Source organism: Sitophilus oryzae, unplaced genomic scaffold, assembly GCF_002938485.1.
Source record: "Sitophilus oryzae breed Bouriz unplaced genomic scaffold, Soryzae_2.0 scaffold_1307_pilon_pilon, whole genome shotgun sequence".
In the NCBI taxonomy this organism is placed as follows: domain Eukaryota; kingdom Metazoa; phylum Arthropoda; class Insecta; order Coleoptera; family Curculionidae; genus Sitophilus; species Sitophilus oryzae.
The window spans coordinates 3,555,643-3,572,812 of NW_022145957.1; the positions used below are offsets into that span (position 1 = coordinate 3,555,643).

Here is a 17,170-nt window from a genome sequence, read left to right on the forward strand (position 1 = left end):
TATTATTCCAGTAGCTCCCCAAATAAGAGTAAAAATTTTAGTTGAATTGACGCGAACAGAGGATCAAGCACCCTCTCAAAAATTAAGCGATAGCAAGCTTGGTCTATTCCTTATTAATATTCAGTCCTTAAGACATAAAACAGATGAATTATATCTTTTACTAGAAGAACTTGAATTTCCAGATATCATTGCCATAACTGAGCACTGGTTAAATTTTAATGAGCCTGTGTTTGTTAAAAATTATACCACAGTGGCCAGATTTAATAAAACAAATTTTTATCATGGAGGTACTAGGTACTATAATATCTTTAATGTCTTTAAACAACGACTTTTCCGAGGTAACTAGGTACAATGATTTGTTATCTGAAAAAGTATTCGAATTTTCCTTTGTCCACCATAATGCTTATGACCTTTACATTATTTGTATTTATAGAACACCTGACTCTGACGTGCAATTATTCTGTCATAATCTACTAAGCTTGCTTGGTGTGGTGATCTTAATATTGACTTTCTTTGTGTATGTGCTGCTCAGGAGTTTCTTCAGTCCATTTTTGATTCTTTTGGAATGGCCATGCATGTAGGCTCACCTACCAGAATATCCAATACCAGGTCTAGTACTATAGACTATGTTGTGTCATCTTTTGATCCTAACTCCATCGCCTGCAACGCCTTTAGCTCGAGTCTCTCTGATCATGAAGCAGTTTTAACTGAATTTTCGATAAAGTCCAAAATCAAAAATGCCCCTCGTAAATTATGATGTCGACACCGAATTTTCTATTTTCGTAAAAACATTAACCAGTCTAGCATTCAAATCCTTTCTTCTTAGGCCTATAAAAAATAAGCATAATAAACCTTGGACTACTAAAGGTCTACGCATATCTTCTAAAAACATGCGTTCATTATCTCACTTAAAAAAATTATCAGACAGTCTCTTCTTCCACAATTACGTAAAACTATACAGAAAAATTTATCATAAGACTATAAGAGCAGCTAAGGACCTTTATTATAATAGGAGAATAGTCAATTCTGGTAATGTTGCCAAAGAAACATGGTCTATTGTGAATGAATTGAGAAACAAAGCTTCTTCGTCTAGCAATATCTCTACCTCACCTGAGAACCTTAACGATTACTTTGTAAATGTAGCAAAAAACTTAACTAACACCATATGTCCTCCTCATGATCCACTTTCTTATCTCTCTAATGATAATGTAAACTTACACAGTTTCTTTTTTTCGTCCGTAGTTTTAGAAGAGCTTCGCAGTACAATTAATACCATCAAAAATAAATCCTCTTCTGGGACCGACGGGCTAACTTTAAAAATCTTTTCGAATCTGCCAGAAAGCACTCTGAATCACCTAACAACTTTAATAAATGTCGTTCCAAAATGGTATTTTTCCAAAATGTCTTCAGACGGCAATAATCATTCCTCTGCATAAAGGAAGAGACAAAGATGAAGCTTCTAACTATCGCCCAATTGCACTCCTTCCAACGCTATCTAAGATCATAGAAAGGTTGGTTAAAAGAAGGCTGGTATCTTTTCTGTTTAAGTACAAAATACTTACTAAATATCATATTGGATTTCTAAGCAGCAAGTCCACAAATGACGCTATGTTTTCCCTCCTTAATAAAGTTTACTCCAGCCTAAACAACCATCATTCTACAGCAACAATTTTCTGTGATTTTTCTAAGGCGTTCGATTGTGTAAATCATAAGATCCTAATTAATAAACTGCAGCACTATGGGTTCAGGGGATCATCTCTCGAATGGTTTAAGTCGTATCTGAGCAACAGAAGTCAGCTTGTGAGGGTGGATACTACGTTGTCTTCTAGCAAGCCAATAGAATGTGGAGTACCACAAGGCTCAGTACTAGACCCTATTTTGTTTGTTCTTTTTATTAACGACATTGCTAACATAAACATCAGTGGCAAAATTGCACTTGGAGCAACAAGGACATCACGGCATTTCATAGGATTATATCAAATGACTTAATCACCATTAAATCTTGGTGCGATTCGAACCTCCTGAGTCTCAACATTTCTAAAACTAAAGCTTTGTCGTATAAAAATTCGTTGCAGCCTTTTGTACTTAACAACACCACCATTGACGTCGTAAAATCTGTAAAATTCTTAGGGCTTGTTGTGGACAATTCTCTGAAATGGGACATACATATCGAAGCTTTGTTGAAAAAATTGAGCTCTGCCTGTTTTGCATTAAGGTCTGTTTCTAAGGAGCTTAACTTGGCAGTGGCTAGAACTGTTTATTATGCACTTTTTGAGTCGCACCTCAGGTATGCCCTTCCATTCTGGGGTACGTGTTGTGCGACTCAATTTGACCGCATTTTCAAGCTCCAGAAGAGAGCTGTTCGATATTCACTGGGACTAAACAGCAGAACTCATTGCCGGGACTTTTTTAAAGAATTAAAAATATTGACTCCTCCTTTCTTATTTATATTTGAATCCGTTTACCTAATACGTAAACATGTATCAGCTTCTCAAGAAAGGCCATCTCACACTTATCCACTCAGGAACGCGGAGCAAGATCTTTATCTACCTACCCCACGCTCAGAGTTAGTTAAAAGTTCAATATTATACAACTCGAAAAAAATGCACAATCACCTGCCATTTGAAATCAAATCCATAACATCATTTTTTTCATTTCGCCAAGCATTGAACTCTTATTTACTAGACAAGGCTTTCTACGCCGTAAATGAATTATATTTTGAAAATCGAATTTGATCTTGTAAACACTGGTCTAATGTTTGCTATTGCTATATTTACTAATGTCATCGAAATGAATTTATTTAGAGGTCTTTGATATTTTACTATAAACTAGGTAAATATTTTTGAATATTATTTTTATTTTTTTGTTCTTTGACATTGTAAACATTTATAAATGTTTATTTTAACAATAAGACTGACAATATTATTTGTATAATGTTTTGTATTATCTTTTGTTTGTTTGTTTGTGTACCTTGTTTTTTTACTTTGTTTGTTAGTTTACCTTTGTCTACAAATTGAAAAATTTTTTGACAATAAAGGAATTTATTTATTTATAACGTTAAACAGCGCCCTCTAGCTACCACGAAAAAAAATATGGACACAAAATTTATACTGGAGATCATTAAGGAAGAAAAGCTTTTTTAAACGAGCCCTAGCTTGTTTAAATCGGGTTAATCCAAACCAGAGTTATTCCTATTTTAATAAAAGCATGTTTAACCTTCCCCCACCACTTTATTTTAAGAGATAGAGTAAAACATTCTATATCAAAAAAATTACAAATTTCTCGATACTTACAATAGTAATATTTAAAATACCTGTTCACCTGCATATTTTTAAGAAAAGCCCTGTTTTCTGATTGACTATCAGAGAAACGCCCCCTAGCGGACATTTTTCGAACTTGAAAATAATTTCCAGCGACTTCTCTTGGTCGATATACCTACTAGAATTTTTTTTTCCAAAGTTATACGATAAGTATAAGATACTGAAATAGCATTACGCGCGTTGCAGCCTACCCAGGGGCAGATATCGGCTCAGATCATAATCCTCTCGTTGCAAACTTCTGCTTTAGATGTAAATTGCTATCAAAACAACGAAGACCTCAAAAATATGATATTCAGGCACTAAGACAGCCCGGAGTACAGGAAAACCTGAAAACTGAACTCGACAAGCTTTGCCAAGAGAACGACCCTAGTCAGGAAATTACAGCTAACAATATCTGGAGTCAGCTGAAAAGATACACAATTGCAGCCACAAAAACTGTTATTGGCAGACAGAAAAAAGTAAAATCCAAGCCTTGGATGACAGATGAAATACTGGCTCTGATGGCTGATCGTCGAATTGTTAAAAACCAACAGGACAAATATAATAAAATAAATCGGAGTATCAAAAGGAAAATATTAGAAGCCAAACAAAAATGGACCCAGGAAAAATGCGAAGAGGCTGAAAGACTCCATCAACTACACGACTCCTTTAACTTTCATAGGAAGATAAAAGAAATAACTGGAGAAAATAAAAGTAATACACTAACGTCAATCAAAAACAGACAAGGAACAACAATTCTAGATATAAACGAACTGAACGATACATGGAAGAATTACGCGGAGGCACTGTTTTGGGATCAACGTACCCATAATCCTGCAAACAACTTTGGAATATGGATACAGATACTCAATAGATTGTTTAAAGAACGGAAAAAGTCCAGGTCATGGTGATATATATATGCTGAAGTTCTAAATCAGACCGACATTAAACAGCTCACATATCTCTTTAACGTGATATATGATTCTGGACAAATCCCACAGGACTGGCTAAAGTCCACGTTTATCGCCATCCCAAAGAAAACAAATCCAAAAAACTGCGGAGACCATAGACTCATAAGCTTAATGAGTCACGCACTTAAAGCGTTTCTTCGAGTCATCCATTCTAGAATATATAGAAAATGTGAAGAGATGAGTGACGACACACAGTTCGGCTTTATCAAGGGTCTTGGCACTAGAGAAGCTCTCTTCTCTGTGAAACTACTTGTGCAGAAATGTTATGATCAGAGGCAAGATGTTTTCATCTCCTTTATTGACTATCAGAGAGCCTTTGATAACGTAAAACACGAACCGTTGATGGAGAGACTACAGGAGATAGGCGTACATGGCAAGGACATCAGAATAATTAAAGAACTGTATTGGCAGCAGTCGGCGGAGATCCGTATTGATGGTGATCGAACAACGGAAACCTTCAGCGTATTGAAGGGAGTTCGACAGGGATGTGTACTATCACCCATTCTGTTTAACATCTACGTTGAGAAAATCTTTCAGATGGCTTGGAGAGTGAGACGCGGGGTATTAAAGTCAATGGCATCCCAATAAATAATATCCGCTATGCAGATGACACCGCAATTCTGGCTAACAACCTTGAGGACCTCCAGATTCTGCTAAATAAACTGAACGAATGCGGTGAACAGTTTGGGCTCCATATTAACGTTGCGAAAACTAAAATGATGGTGATCAGCAGACACCAGTACAACACTCATCTTAACATCAATGGAGAGAACATCGAACGGGTCACAAATTTCACCTATCTTAGCGCCTCGCTAAATGAACTGTGGGATTGCGATGAGGAAGTTAAAAGAAGAATCGGCCGTGCAAAAACAACCTTCTTTAAACTAAAGAATTTACTCCGGCATAGAAATATGCCGCTACATACCAGGATACGGTCAATCGTATGTGTGGCCTGTGATGTTGTATGGCGCTGAGATTTGGTCACTTAAGGTAAAATCAATAAACAGAATTGAGGCTTTCGAAATGTGGACACTTCGCCGATTGCTGCGCATACCCTGGACGGAGCATGCAACAAATGATGAAGTCCTAAGAAGAGTCAGAGTAGACAGACAACTAATAGATACCGTAAAACAACGCAAAGTATCATATCTAGGACATATATTAAGGGGACGTCAATACTCCATACCCAGGTTGATACTGCAGGGGAAGATCGAAGGCCGACGGGGACCGGGTCGAAAACAGCATTCTTGGCTTCGCAACATAAGAAACTGGAATGTCATACCTGACGCTGCAACCATATTTCGACGAGCCGAAGAGGGCACCCTAGTCATCTTATAGCCATAAAACAGACGAATGATCGCCAACGTGCGGCATAGCACATGGCACCCAAAGAAGAAGATACGATAAGTAGTTTCTGAGATACAGCCGGCGTCCATTCTTAGTTGGCCACCCGGTACAACTCTAAGAAATATCTTAAATTGAAAAAGATTGGAAACTTCGAAGCAATGCATCTGCCAGGTACTTTATGAATGCGGTGAGTAGTTTATTGGAGAGACAAAATGTCCTGTACGACTTAATAAACACTAGAAGCATATACTAAGGGGTCAAACAATAAAATAGGCCAGTCAGGTATTGCAGATTGTGTCCCAAGCATCATAAGAAGTGGTCGGAACCACAGGATGTTTATTGGAAAACTCATTGAAATAAAAGTAAATTTAAAGCAACAATTACCAATCACTAATCGAATTTATTACCAATCAAAGTACGAAAATTTTCACAATATGGCTACTATTTATCAGAAGTACCAATTCTAGCATCCTCAGCGGACAATCGCACTCTTGGCTGCATTCCATTAAGGGTGAATGGCTTGATGTAGTATATATATATATATATATATATATATATATATATATATATATATATATATATATATATATATATATATATATATATATATATATATATATATATATATATATATATATATATATATATATATATATCATTCAGTTAGCGCGTTTCTTTAGTAATTGAAGTAAAGAAGAAGAAGAAGAAGAAGTTAAATTTAATGACACCTTAAAATTTTAATGTGTTTTAAAGTTGGTTAGGTTGTAGTATATTTTGTTCTAGTGGGCCAATTTTGATGATTTTTAAAGCAATTTGTAGCTACATTATTTGAATTTTTAGCAACTTTTTTTAAATTTTCTAAAAAGTTGATATTGTTGAAGTTGATATGTTGATATTTTGGTGAAAGATTTAACAAAGCGAGGAATTTAAAAATTATTTTATCATCTAGGTACATCTTTTCTCGGTCGTTTGTTTCATCTCAATAGCTTTATTTTTGTTGGAGATATTCGCTTTTGAACAAAACAGTAACCGTTAATATCCGTTAATATCAATCTTAGCATTAAAAGCATGCTTTTTTCTTTGGGTCCTCATCAACACACCTATGAAATAGAGTTTATTGCTTTTCTAATGTCACTGTCATTGAAAAGTAACATTATTATTGTTTGTTGGGAGTTATTATACACTATTATTGCAGTAACTGAACATGGATCAACTGCGCGATTTAAAACCATCTCTGTTTGAGTAACTGCCAACAGACAATAATAATATGAGTTTCCAATGACGCGACGGTGACATTACATAAATCATAAACATTATTTCATAAGCCGGTCGACTAGGACAAAAAACAAAGGCACGGTTTTAATGTAAAAATTACGAAAACATGTCATGTGTCTCCTTTAAAATAGGGATGCACGATCTAGGTATATCGATACTTTTGTAAAATCGATTTTTTATACCGAAAATTCGATTTTTTTGAATCGATTTTTCGTGTACCGATCTTTAAGAGAATCGGGACTTTACCACAAAAATCGATTTTTCGATCTTTCTCTCTTTTTTTAGTCCATTAGAAACAATATGAAAATTTGCAGAAGGTTTTTGTAAGTTTTTTATGCTAACGACTAAATCTGTAATATTAAATAATTGATGGCTCCAGAGCAGAGATATAGAGATCTCTATATCTCTGCTCCAGAGTCCCTGCATTATGCAAAAACGCAGAATGTAGTTAAAGTACTATCTGTGGTACTATCTATGGCTAAAGGTAGCAACAGCTTGTGTCGGTTATTTCTTGTCATTGGCAACTAAAAAAGTAAGACAAAGAAATTTTATAGTGTAATAGTAGATGGATTGACGTTCCTCGATAAATAAAAATATGTATGTTGATATTGTAGTTTTTTATATATATTTTTATATCGTATGCTCGAAAAAAACGGCGTTCAGTTGATACGGCCTCAGTCATAAAATGACTAGAGGTGGGCTGTGAAATCGCAGTCTGCTACTTTGTCACAGCTCCACCAACGTCGCAGTATGTGACAAGTTCTCGCAGTATGTGACTCGTCGCAGTCTAGTTCCAAGAAAATCGCAGTGACATTTCGGAGCAGTTTACAAGTTTAGGACATCTGCGTTCATGAGTAGCAATAGGAGCAATAGCGTAAATTCTGTAAATGCTTCTAGTCCCGTCGGCGTCGCCCGGTCAGATTCAGATTGTTCCAGTCACAGTCGTCGCAGGTAGTCTACTGGAGCTGTTGGGAGTTTGGGAACAGGAAACGTTTAGCGTTCGCTTTTTCTTTCATGAAATGAATCTAAATATCTAAATAAGATATTTATGTATTATAAATTAATCATGAACAGATGTTTTTGACAAAGGTAATTTTTAACTGGTTAGTATGTTTATTTGTTAGTTAATTTTGTATCTGTGTCTTATTTTTTGTTGTTATATACATATCTTAAATCTTTTATTTGCTCTTATACATTTATGTAAGTTTTATTATTTATATCTATTTTTAAGGTCTGATGATGGCTGAATAGCCGAAACCGGTCACTAATAAAGAATTTTTGTATTTGTTGACAGTGGTTTCGACTTTGATTTGAATATAACATTAAGTTTTTACCATGGGCCACCACTTTGTGAAAATGAACGGACTCTTTAAGATATTTATAGCAACGTGCTTGGTACTTAGAAACACTCAAATTCTCCTTAACAGACTAAAAAATATAGCAACATCTATTGAACTAAGAAAATATTAATATATTAATTTTATGTATAAATAAATAAAAAAATAGCGATGATATTGCCTATCACAATCACACCGGTAACAGGTAGTCCGGTACATTTTTAGTAAAGTTTTTTATATCGTATGCTCGAAAAAAACGGCGTTCAGTTGATACGGCCTCAGTCATAAAATGACTAGAGGTGGGCTGAGAGTTTAGTCCGGTACTTTTTTAGCCACCGAACAGTGCCGAATGCCGAACACTGAATGCGATTTTTCGGAGCAATTAGCCTATAAAAATAAATTTTCAATTTATAGGTTAATTGCTCCAAAAAATCGCTGCTACTTGTCACAGTGCTTTTACTGGAGCAGTCGCAGAGCGTAGCAGCTCTAGAAAAATCGCAGACTGGCCCACCTCTAAAAATGACAAGCGATCATTTCATAGCCATCGATGACGCCATCTATTTTTCGATCCTACGGTATTATTAAAACAATACGAAAAATATCGATTTTTTGAAGAATCGATCTTTTGTCGGCGATTTTTTATAGAATCGATTCTATTACTTTCGATTCGAATCGATCCTCAGAAATCGATCTTTTCAAAAAATCGTGCATCCCTACTTTAAAACCGAATATCTTCAAGAAAAATAAAGCTATTGAGATAAACCAAAAAAAAACTATCGAAAAAATATGCACCTAGATGATAAAATTATTTCTAAATTCCTAGCTTTGTTAACAATATTCGATAGGATGTTTCAAGATTTAACCAAAATATCAACACTTTGTTTTACCTCGTATAACTGACAGACGAGAACTAACATTTTTAATTTAGAAACAGATATTAAAATGTCAAATAAAGCTTAAAAATTGCTTAAAAGATCGTCAAAATCGGTTGACTAGAATACAATATGTAAAACTCTAAAATACATCAAAAGTTTAAGGTGTCCGTTTTTCATGCCGATGAGTGTATTAGCTATTCAATATTTACTACTACTACTACTATTATTTTGTAATCTACTACTATTTTGTAATTTGCAATTACAATGGGCCAAATTAAATTTATGAAAATATTTTTAATTATGGAATATCCTGAGTATATGTTTTATGATTTATATATATATGTTTTTTGATTTTTTCATAGCCACTGTGAAATTTCATATTTATAAAATCTTCACAAATAAATACCTGAGTAAAACGATATTGCAAATAAATTGTAATTTAAATTCTAGGATACGTAGGATGTTTTAGAGGATTTCAGATAGGAAATATACTGATTGACTTGCCTCCTAAAATAAATACGAGTAAAAAGGGTAAGTAGTGTTTCAATTTAATATCTGGAAAAAGTTAACTCCTAAAATTTTATGTACAGGAGTCACAGCGAATTGTAACATGAAATGCGATGAGCTACCTTGCAAGCATGGCGGAATTTGTATTGAAGATTTCGGAAATCAAGAGAATACATGCAACTGTGAACATACAAGTTATTATGGTGAATTCTGCAACGAAGAAAAAGGTATCTTTCGATAAATATACGCAAAGATTCACGGCGATGATAGACGATTAGCCGCTTATGGGGAACGGGTAAAGGATTTTAAGTACAAAATTATTGTATTCTTACATAAGCGATCCTACATCCATTAAAATAAATTACGTATTTTTAGCCTTACAGTGTTGCTGCATCAACGCCCGGTGTGTTACACATAGGGTGTCATTGTCATCACATTTTTGAAAACTATTTTATTTTCCATATTATAGATTTCTAAATTTAATTTTAATAATTTATTAATTAATAACTAACAATTAATTTAATAATTAACAATTAACTATACAGATACAAAATTAAACATACACCGTGCTGGCAACTCTTACTTTTGGGTCGGTATTCATATGTGTGGAAGTAAATCCCATAGGGATCTTATTATGTCATAGTGAGAGAAATGCGACGGTGTGCTGTTGCGGGGTTGTCACATTTCTCTGGTACGGTAGTAAAATCAAGTCAAGTAAAGTAAAATCCCGTAAACCGTTTATTTTTAACCTTAGACTTTTTTTAAACAGTAGTAAATGGCACTAATCGAGATAACTTCAAAACTCAACTTTTTAACACATAACACGCGTTAACTCAAGAACCACTTTAGATATTGAAGCTTTTTTTGTTCGAAAGTTCGGATCTTTTACAAGATGTTTAAGTAAGAAAAATTCGATAAGCTTGTTTTTTTTTCAATCACAAATTTAAAAACATCCAACACTTTTATTTATAAATATTTTCACATACTATTTGCGAAGAAAATACAGCAGAAATATTAAGAAAGTGTTTGAAAAAACTACAATCAGTTATTTCTAATGGATTTCGGGATATCGATTTTTGAATCCAGTGTTCTAATAGCGCAACCACTGTCGAACACGTACTCAATTCCACTTATTTTTACCAACGGTGCAAGTGTTTTTAACTTGCACTTAAAAATTTACAAGCTATAGGGAAAATTAGAACGAAAATAAATAAACAAATAAAGTATCATGAGACGTAATTAAACCGTGAAGCTGAACGCATGATGTACACCCTTCTCTAAAATTTTAAGTACCTACTGATTGTGTCGACCGGTCGACCGTGACGAATCTGCTTATTCCCTTCCACGTCTCTTAGCAATGTGCACAGTTTCTCGGTTTATTTAATACGTTTGACAACATTTTTACTGTTCTCTCTTTGTTCAGTTCATTATAAACGCATTGTCCTCTTCTTACATAAGGAAATCCCGACACAAAGCTAGCCTTTAGTATACAGGGTCCGGCAATAGTGCGTCGGGCATCTGTAGCTCCTAGAATAAAAAACTTGAGAATTTTGTTTAAGTACAAACCTAAAGTATGTACCAGGTTGTATTTCAGGAAAATATTTTAACTTCTATAGGGTGGCTCAAAAAAGTGTGAGTGGACCTGGATTATTTTTTTTAAATGGACACCCTGTATATTATTGCATTTTTGGCTTCCTTTCAAATCACTTTACATAATCCTAAGATATTAATAAATATATTTCGATAGTTTCAGAGATATTAAAAAATAAATCAAAAATATATATTTTTCAGCCCTTCTTAAAAAAATATTAAAAATACAAGAACTGTTCTGAAATCAAAACTATATTAGGTATTTACTCTAGATGGTCTGTTCTTACTTTGCTATAAATATGATAATCATACAGGATGTTCAATATTCTACGCCAAACATTCTAAAATATAAAATATTTTTTCTTTGTTTTTTTAAATGGAACACCCTGTATATTATTTTTTTATTAGATGGAGAGTTAAAAAATGAACATTTTTTGTATTTAGAGTATTTAAATTTTTTTAACGGTTTCGCAGATACACGCAGTATTATTTCATATGGCGTTTTCAATGGTAAAATACGAGAGAAAAATCACTGGGTGGCTTTGATAAAAAATTACTGTGGAAAATGCCATATGAAATATAAAACCGCAAATATCTGCGAAACCGTTAGAAATTTTGAAATACTCTAAATACAAAAAATGTTCATTTTTTAATTCTCCATCTATTGAAAAAATAATATACGGGGTGTTCCATTTAAAAAAAAAAACGAAGAAAAATTATTTTATATTTTAGAAACTTTGGCGTAGAATTTTGAACATCCTGTATGATATACGATTTTCATATTTATAGAAAAGTAAGTACAGACCATCTAAAGTAAATACCTAATATAGTTTTGATTTCAGAACAGTTCTTGTATTTTTAATAATTTTTTTGAAAAGGGCTGAAAAATAGATATTTTTGATTTATTTTTTAATATCTCTGAAACTATCGAAATATATTTATTAATATCTTAGGGTTATGTAAAGTGATTTGAAAGGAAGCCAAAAATGTAATAATATACAGGGTGTTCCATTTAAAAAAAATCATCCAGGTCAACTCACACTTTTTTGAGCCACCCTATAGAAGTTAAAATATTTTTCTAATATTTTCAAATACATCCTGGTACATACTTTAGGTTTGCACTTAAACAAAATTCTCAAGTTTTTTATTCTAGGAGCTACAGATGCCCGACGCACTATTGCCGGACCCTGTATGTAATATTGAAAAAATTGTGATCTACAATAATCATGAAAAAATTCATAATTTAATAATTTTGAATACTGAAATTTGGGTTATGTGATAAGGAAAGTCGATACATCTGAACTGTAAAGTGTACTTAATTTTTTTTCTTCTGATATTTTTTAAATGCCAGTTACTTTTTTTATCTTATTTAGAACTCTACTTTAAAATTGTAGTGCTATTCACTAAAATTGTGTAGAAAATTGTAAGTTAAGCAAGCACATTTTTTCCAGTAGACAGCTGGTTTTACTTGACGGTACGATTCATGTACGATTTATATTCTATTCGGTGTGTACTGCCGCTAAATGACGAAATCGTCTGGATCTTGATGTTTCAGTAGTACTTCTGGTATTCAAAGTGCCATTTCTGAGTGCTGTTTATCAGATCGAGGCATCCAGCAAAATTAACCTGATGATAGGAATAAATCCTCGAAATCCTTTGTCAAATGGTAACGTCTTTTAGATTTTTAAATAATATACGTAAGATTCAATTAAAAAAATATATTTAGCCAAATTTTCGGAAAAACGAAAATAAATATTTTTTTCCACAGTTCACACTTGATTGACATTGAAAGTTGTCAGTGATACTTCTGACCGAAACGTTGTATAAGCAAAATAAATAGAGACAATGGAAGTCCGAAATTCTTTTAGTTTCACATATCCCTTCTTGTATGATATGTCTGATTCATGAAAAACATTGTATATCAAAAGGTATTTTGAAAAAAAACTGAATTTTTTGCCTAGTGCGAAAAATTCGCCAGTAATTTTTATATGTCATTCCTTAATGCCATAACCCATTTTCCAATAGGCTAAAATCACGACTCTATCTATGCTTCTTCAAGATCATGTAAGTAGAAGTAGGCGACATTATGTAAGAATCCAACTTTGCAAAATTATCCTCTTACCCGTTTTCTATAAATGGCAGCCTTTGTATAAGCAATATAGTGCGTAAATTACCCTATTTGTATCTTATATGGTTCAACATATTTTTCAATATGGTTCAATCCAATCATTAAAATTGTCATTGTCTATATTTTTCTAATTAATCACAATACGATATGACGTTTAGGATACCACTCTCCTGTGTGTAGAACAAAAACTTTTTTTTAAATGGTGGATTTTTTTTCTGATATACTGTTCGTTATCGTTAGACCGCACGGACTAATCCCCGAAGATAGCGAAATATCCCCTGGAGTGTGGAACTTTCTGAATAAAACCAACTCTTTTGAATTCAGCGAACCTTTGTATTAGCAGCTATATATTCCGGATTGTATGATATGTGTTGGGGATGAACCCCTGGACGCCTAAGGCATGGTTATGTTAAATGTCCAGAAGAATGGTTTTAAGGGGGCGGTATTTTTTGTTCAGATGATGGAATGTAGAATTAAGGATAGCAGCAACTTTCCTAAAGAATTTAAGAGTACGATCTCTTATTATATATCGACACTGCACTGGTGAGGTCGCTGAAAAGAAGACCAAGGGGCATTGGTAATATGGACACGCAACGCAGGATTTTATTTTCGTAGACTTAAAACTTGCCGATTTAGTAATCGGATGCTCTAGACCAGTCAGTCGAGGCATATAATTATTGGGGACGAATTATTGTTAGTAATAATTAAGATAAAGCTAGGGTGACGCCAAGATATTTGGCGGTGTATCCTCAAACAATCTCTCCACCGCCCTCCTCTATTGTCGGAGGGATTGAACGTTTTATTCGTCCCAAAAACTTTGTTTTTCGGTTTGCAAAAGAATTAATACAGACTTTTTCTAATACCGTGCAAATACTTGAAGGGGCATTGGTTTATAATAGGATTTTTAATAATAATATAAATAATATTTGTTTTTATTTTTTATAAGGGATTTGGTTTATAATAGGGGTTAGTAAAATGACAATGCTTGAAGGGAGGTGCTTGATGGGTAGGTTATCGATATTATCAATACCTGGAGCTTCGATATTTTTGATAACTGAGAAGAGCGACTTAATTTCCATATAGTGATGGGCAAAACTGTTATTTTTAGATAACAGTTGAAACTGTTATAGTTATTTATAAAAAACAGCTTAAAATAACAGCTTAAAAATAACAGGTTTCTTTATTTTACTGCTAAATATCTGAAAGAGTATGAGGCGGTCACCGCCAGGCGTATTAACACGCAGTTGCAAGTTGCAACAATGACGTGCTCGGTGGTAGTATTTCCAGGGTGTCAAAACATTTCTAAATATCGATTGTTATCTAAAATACCTCTCTAAAAACGGTGGTTGTTTACAAATAAGCGCTGTTTACAAATTGCGATATAAAAAAAGCCAAAATTCCGCCACTCGTCTATATCTATACATTCCGATCTACCTACGCCCTGCCCCTCGATCCGCGTAGATCCTGAATTGCGTAGAAGTGTACAGGATGCATCTCACTCGATGGGCGAGAAGCTCTTAGTTATGATTTTACTATTTGCGGTCAAAAAATAGCAATATAAGAAAATGTGTAGTATATTCTTCATAAGTAAACCAACTACACACTAGAGTTCGAATTAATTCTACACTTAGACTAGCGTGTACCCGCGACTTCGTTCGCGTAGAATTAATAATTTCTAATGGTGATGATAAAGCAAAACAAGAATTTCCATTAACATACAAACTGGATAAGATTTTCTCACATTCGCCAAAAATAAGCTTTCTAACGTCGAGCAGTTTAAGCAGAATCGTGGTTAATCAATTACTGAACTTTTTGGAACACCCTGTATGATTTTTTAAAAAATTTCAAAATATGTAAAAAAACAAAATAAATTATGCGTGTCCAGACGTTTTCCCGAATATTGTAATATTTGAGGGGCATTTTCACCCTGTTGGAATTTGAGATTCGAGAAACCCATCCTTATCGAACCTCAACCCCACAGTCAATCCGTTTGCCAAAAATCAGCTTTAAACGTCAAGCAGTTTAAGTAGAATAGTGATTACTCAATGGTCATCTTTTTTGAAACACCCTATATATATTTTTAAAAAATCTTAAAATATGTAAAACAACATAATAAAATATACGTGTTTTAAGAGTTTTTCCGAAAAACTCCCGGTTTTTAAATAAAAAATATTCTAATATTTGAGAGTAGTTTCACCCCCTTAGAATTCGAGTTTCGAAAAATCCCTTCTTATCGAACCTCTACATACTAAAGTCAATCCGTTTTCCAAAAATTAGCTTTTTACGTCAAGGGCTTTAAGCAGGTTTGTGATTAATCAATGACCAGATTTTTCAAAACACCCTGTATACATTTTTAAAAAATCTTAAAAATTATTCTGAAAATTTTTCAGAATAAATAAATACCTAAATATTGAAACTTAATAAGTAAGTACTGAAACATACAGCGGCCATAATATCTCGACCTCCGCCCGTTATGCTCGTAACAGGTTGAAACAGAATGTATCTAAAACAACTGATGGCGTTATTCTCCAACCTGTTTCGAACCTCCATCGACAATCGACCGATGCAGCAGTGTTCCTTTCCCACTCCGATTATCTCGACCGCCACCCTGTTATGCTCGTAATAGATTGAAAAACAACATATCTAAAATGACTGCTTCTCCAACCCGTTGCGAGCCTCCATCGACAATCGACCGATGCAGCAGCGTTCCTTTCCCACTCCTGTTATCTCGACCGCCAGGCGTTATGCCCCCGCAACTGTTTCAAAAAACCTGCTTCTTTTATATCCTATTATTTTTAAGCTGTTGCAAATCCAATACGACCATTGACGGTATCGACCGAAGCAGCTACGTTCGCCGTAGCGCTTTCCCCACTCCGTTGTCCGTTGTCTCGCCGCCTGTATCGATGGTTGACGAAATAACATGTTTTCCATCCATATTAGTTGTTATTTGGAATTGCTTCGAGCAGCATAGAATTTCGTTGCGGTGCAGAGCGCCGACTTCGTTTTCCGTTTCACGAGCGGCCGATCTCTACGTGTCGTTATTTTATATCTGTTATTTTTTAGAAGTAGTAACGGTTGCGTTATGTTATTTATAAATAATTGTTATAAAATAACAGATAGTTAAATAACAACTCATCACTATTTCCATAGATTACGGCTATAGGGATTACGGTTATACCTTGGGTCTGAGGGAGTTCTCGAAGAAGTCAGAGAAGAGATATGCAATTTTTGGAATTTTGCCCAGTTTGTTTCCTTACGGAATTGATGGGTCGAAATGCATTGGGTTTCAGTGATTTTAAAGAACAGCGGAGAATGGTCGGAGCTATCATGGATAGCTACCGCCAGATGTGAAGTAAGATTTTGGAAAATACCGATGTCAATGTTAGAAAAACAAAGTCATCTATTGTGTTGATCGCGGCCTTGCGTTGGATCGGGTTGTTTCTTACGAACCAAGGGGTGTTCAGATACATGCGCAAAATTTTTGACTGGAAGGTTTCTAACTTCTTTATTGTCGACGTAGGGGATACGTTGAACCAGACCTGGCGATGTTAATTGAAAGTTTGCTGGATCTGCATATCAAAGGGTAGAATTGCCTTATAATGCCATACCCTTGCGCCAACGCGTACTAGATTTGGGTGGACTAACTACCGATCAAATTGTAGCCTCATGTAGGATATTTTTGTCTTCCAAGGAGTGTGAAGCTTGTCAACCAGGAGCCTGAGCGAGATAATTGAGCGATCCTTGGAGAAGAGGATAGCTTGCGATTTCACAGGTTTTGTTCCACTGTGTGGTTCAAGTGAATTTGTAAGTTTTTCCTGATTAGGTCGGTGCTTCTGCCTGA

At 34.4% G+C, this 17,170-nt stretch overlaps 1 protein-coding gene across 3 annotated transcripts in view; it reads left to right on the top strand.

Moving 5' to 3' along the window:
- The window catches only part of LOC115874952 (contactin-associated protein-like 5), a 166,932-nt gene that overhangs the window by 127,928 nt on the left and 21,834 nt on the right, over positions 1–17,170 (top strand). For all 3 annotated transcript variants that reach the window (XM_030890260.1, XM_030890261.1, XM_030890262.1), the window contains exons 24-25: positions 9,555–9,635; positions 9,695–9,838. In XM_030890260.1, coding sequence (XP_030746120.1) covers positions 9,555–9,635; positions 9,695–9,838 — 225 coding nt within the window. The remainder of the gene's footprint in view (positions 1–9,554; positions 9,636–9,694; positions 9,839–17,170) is intronic.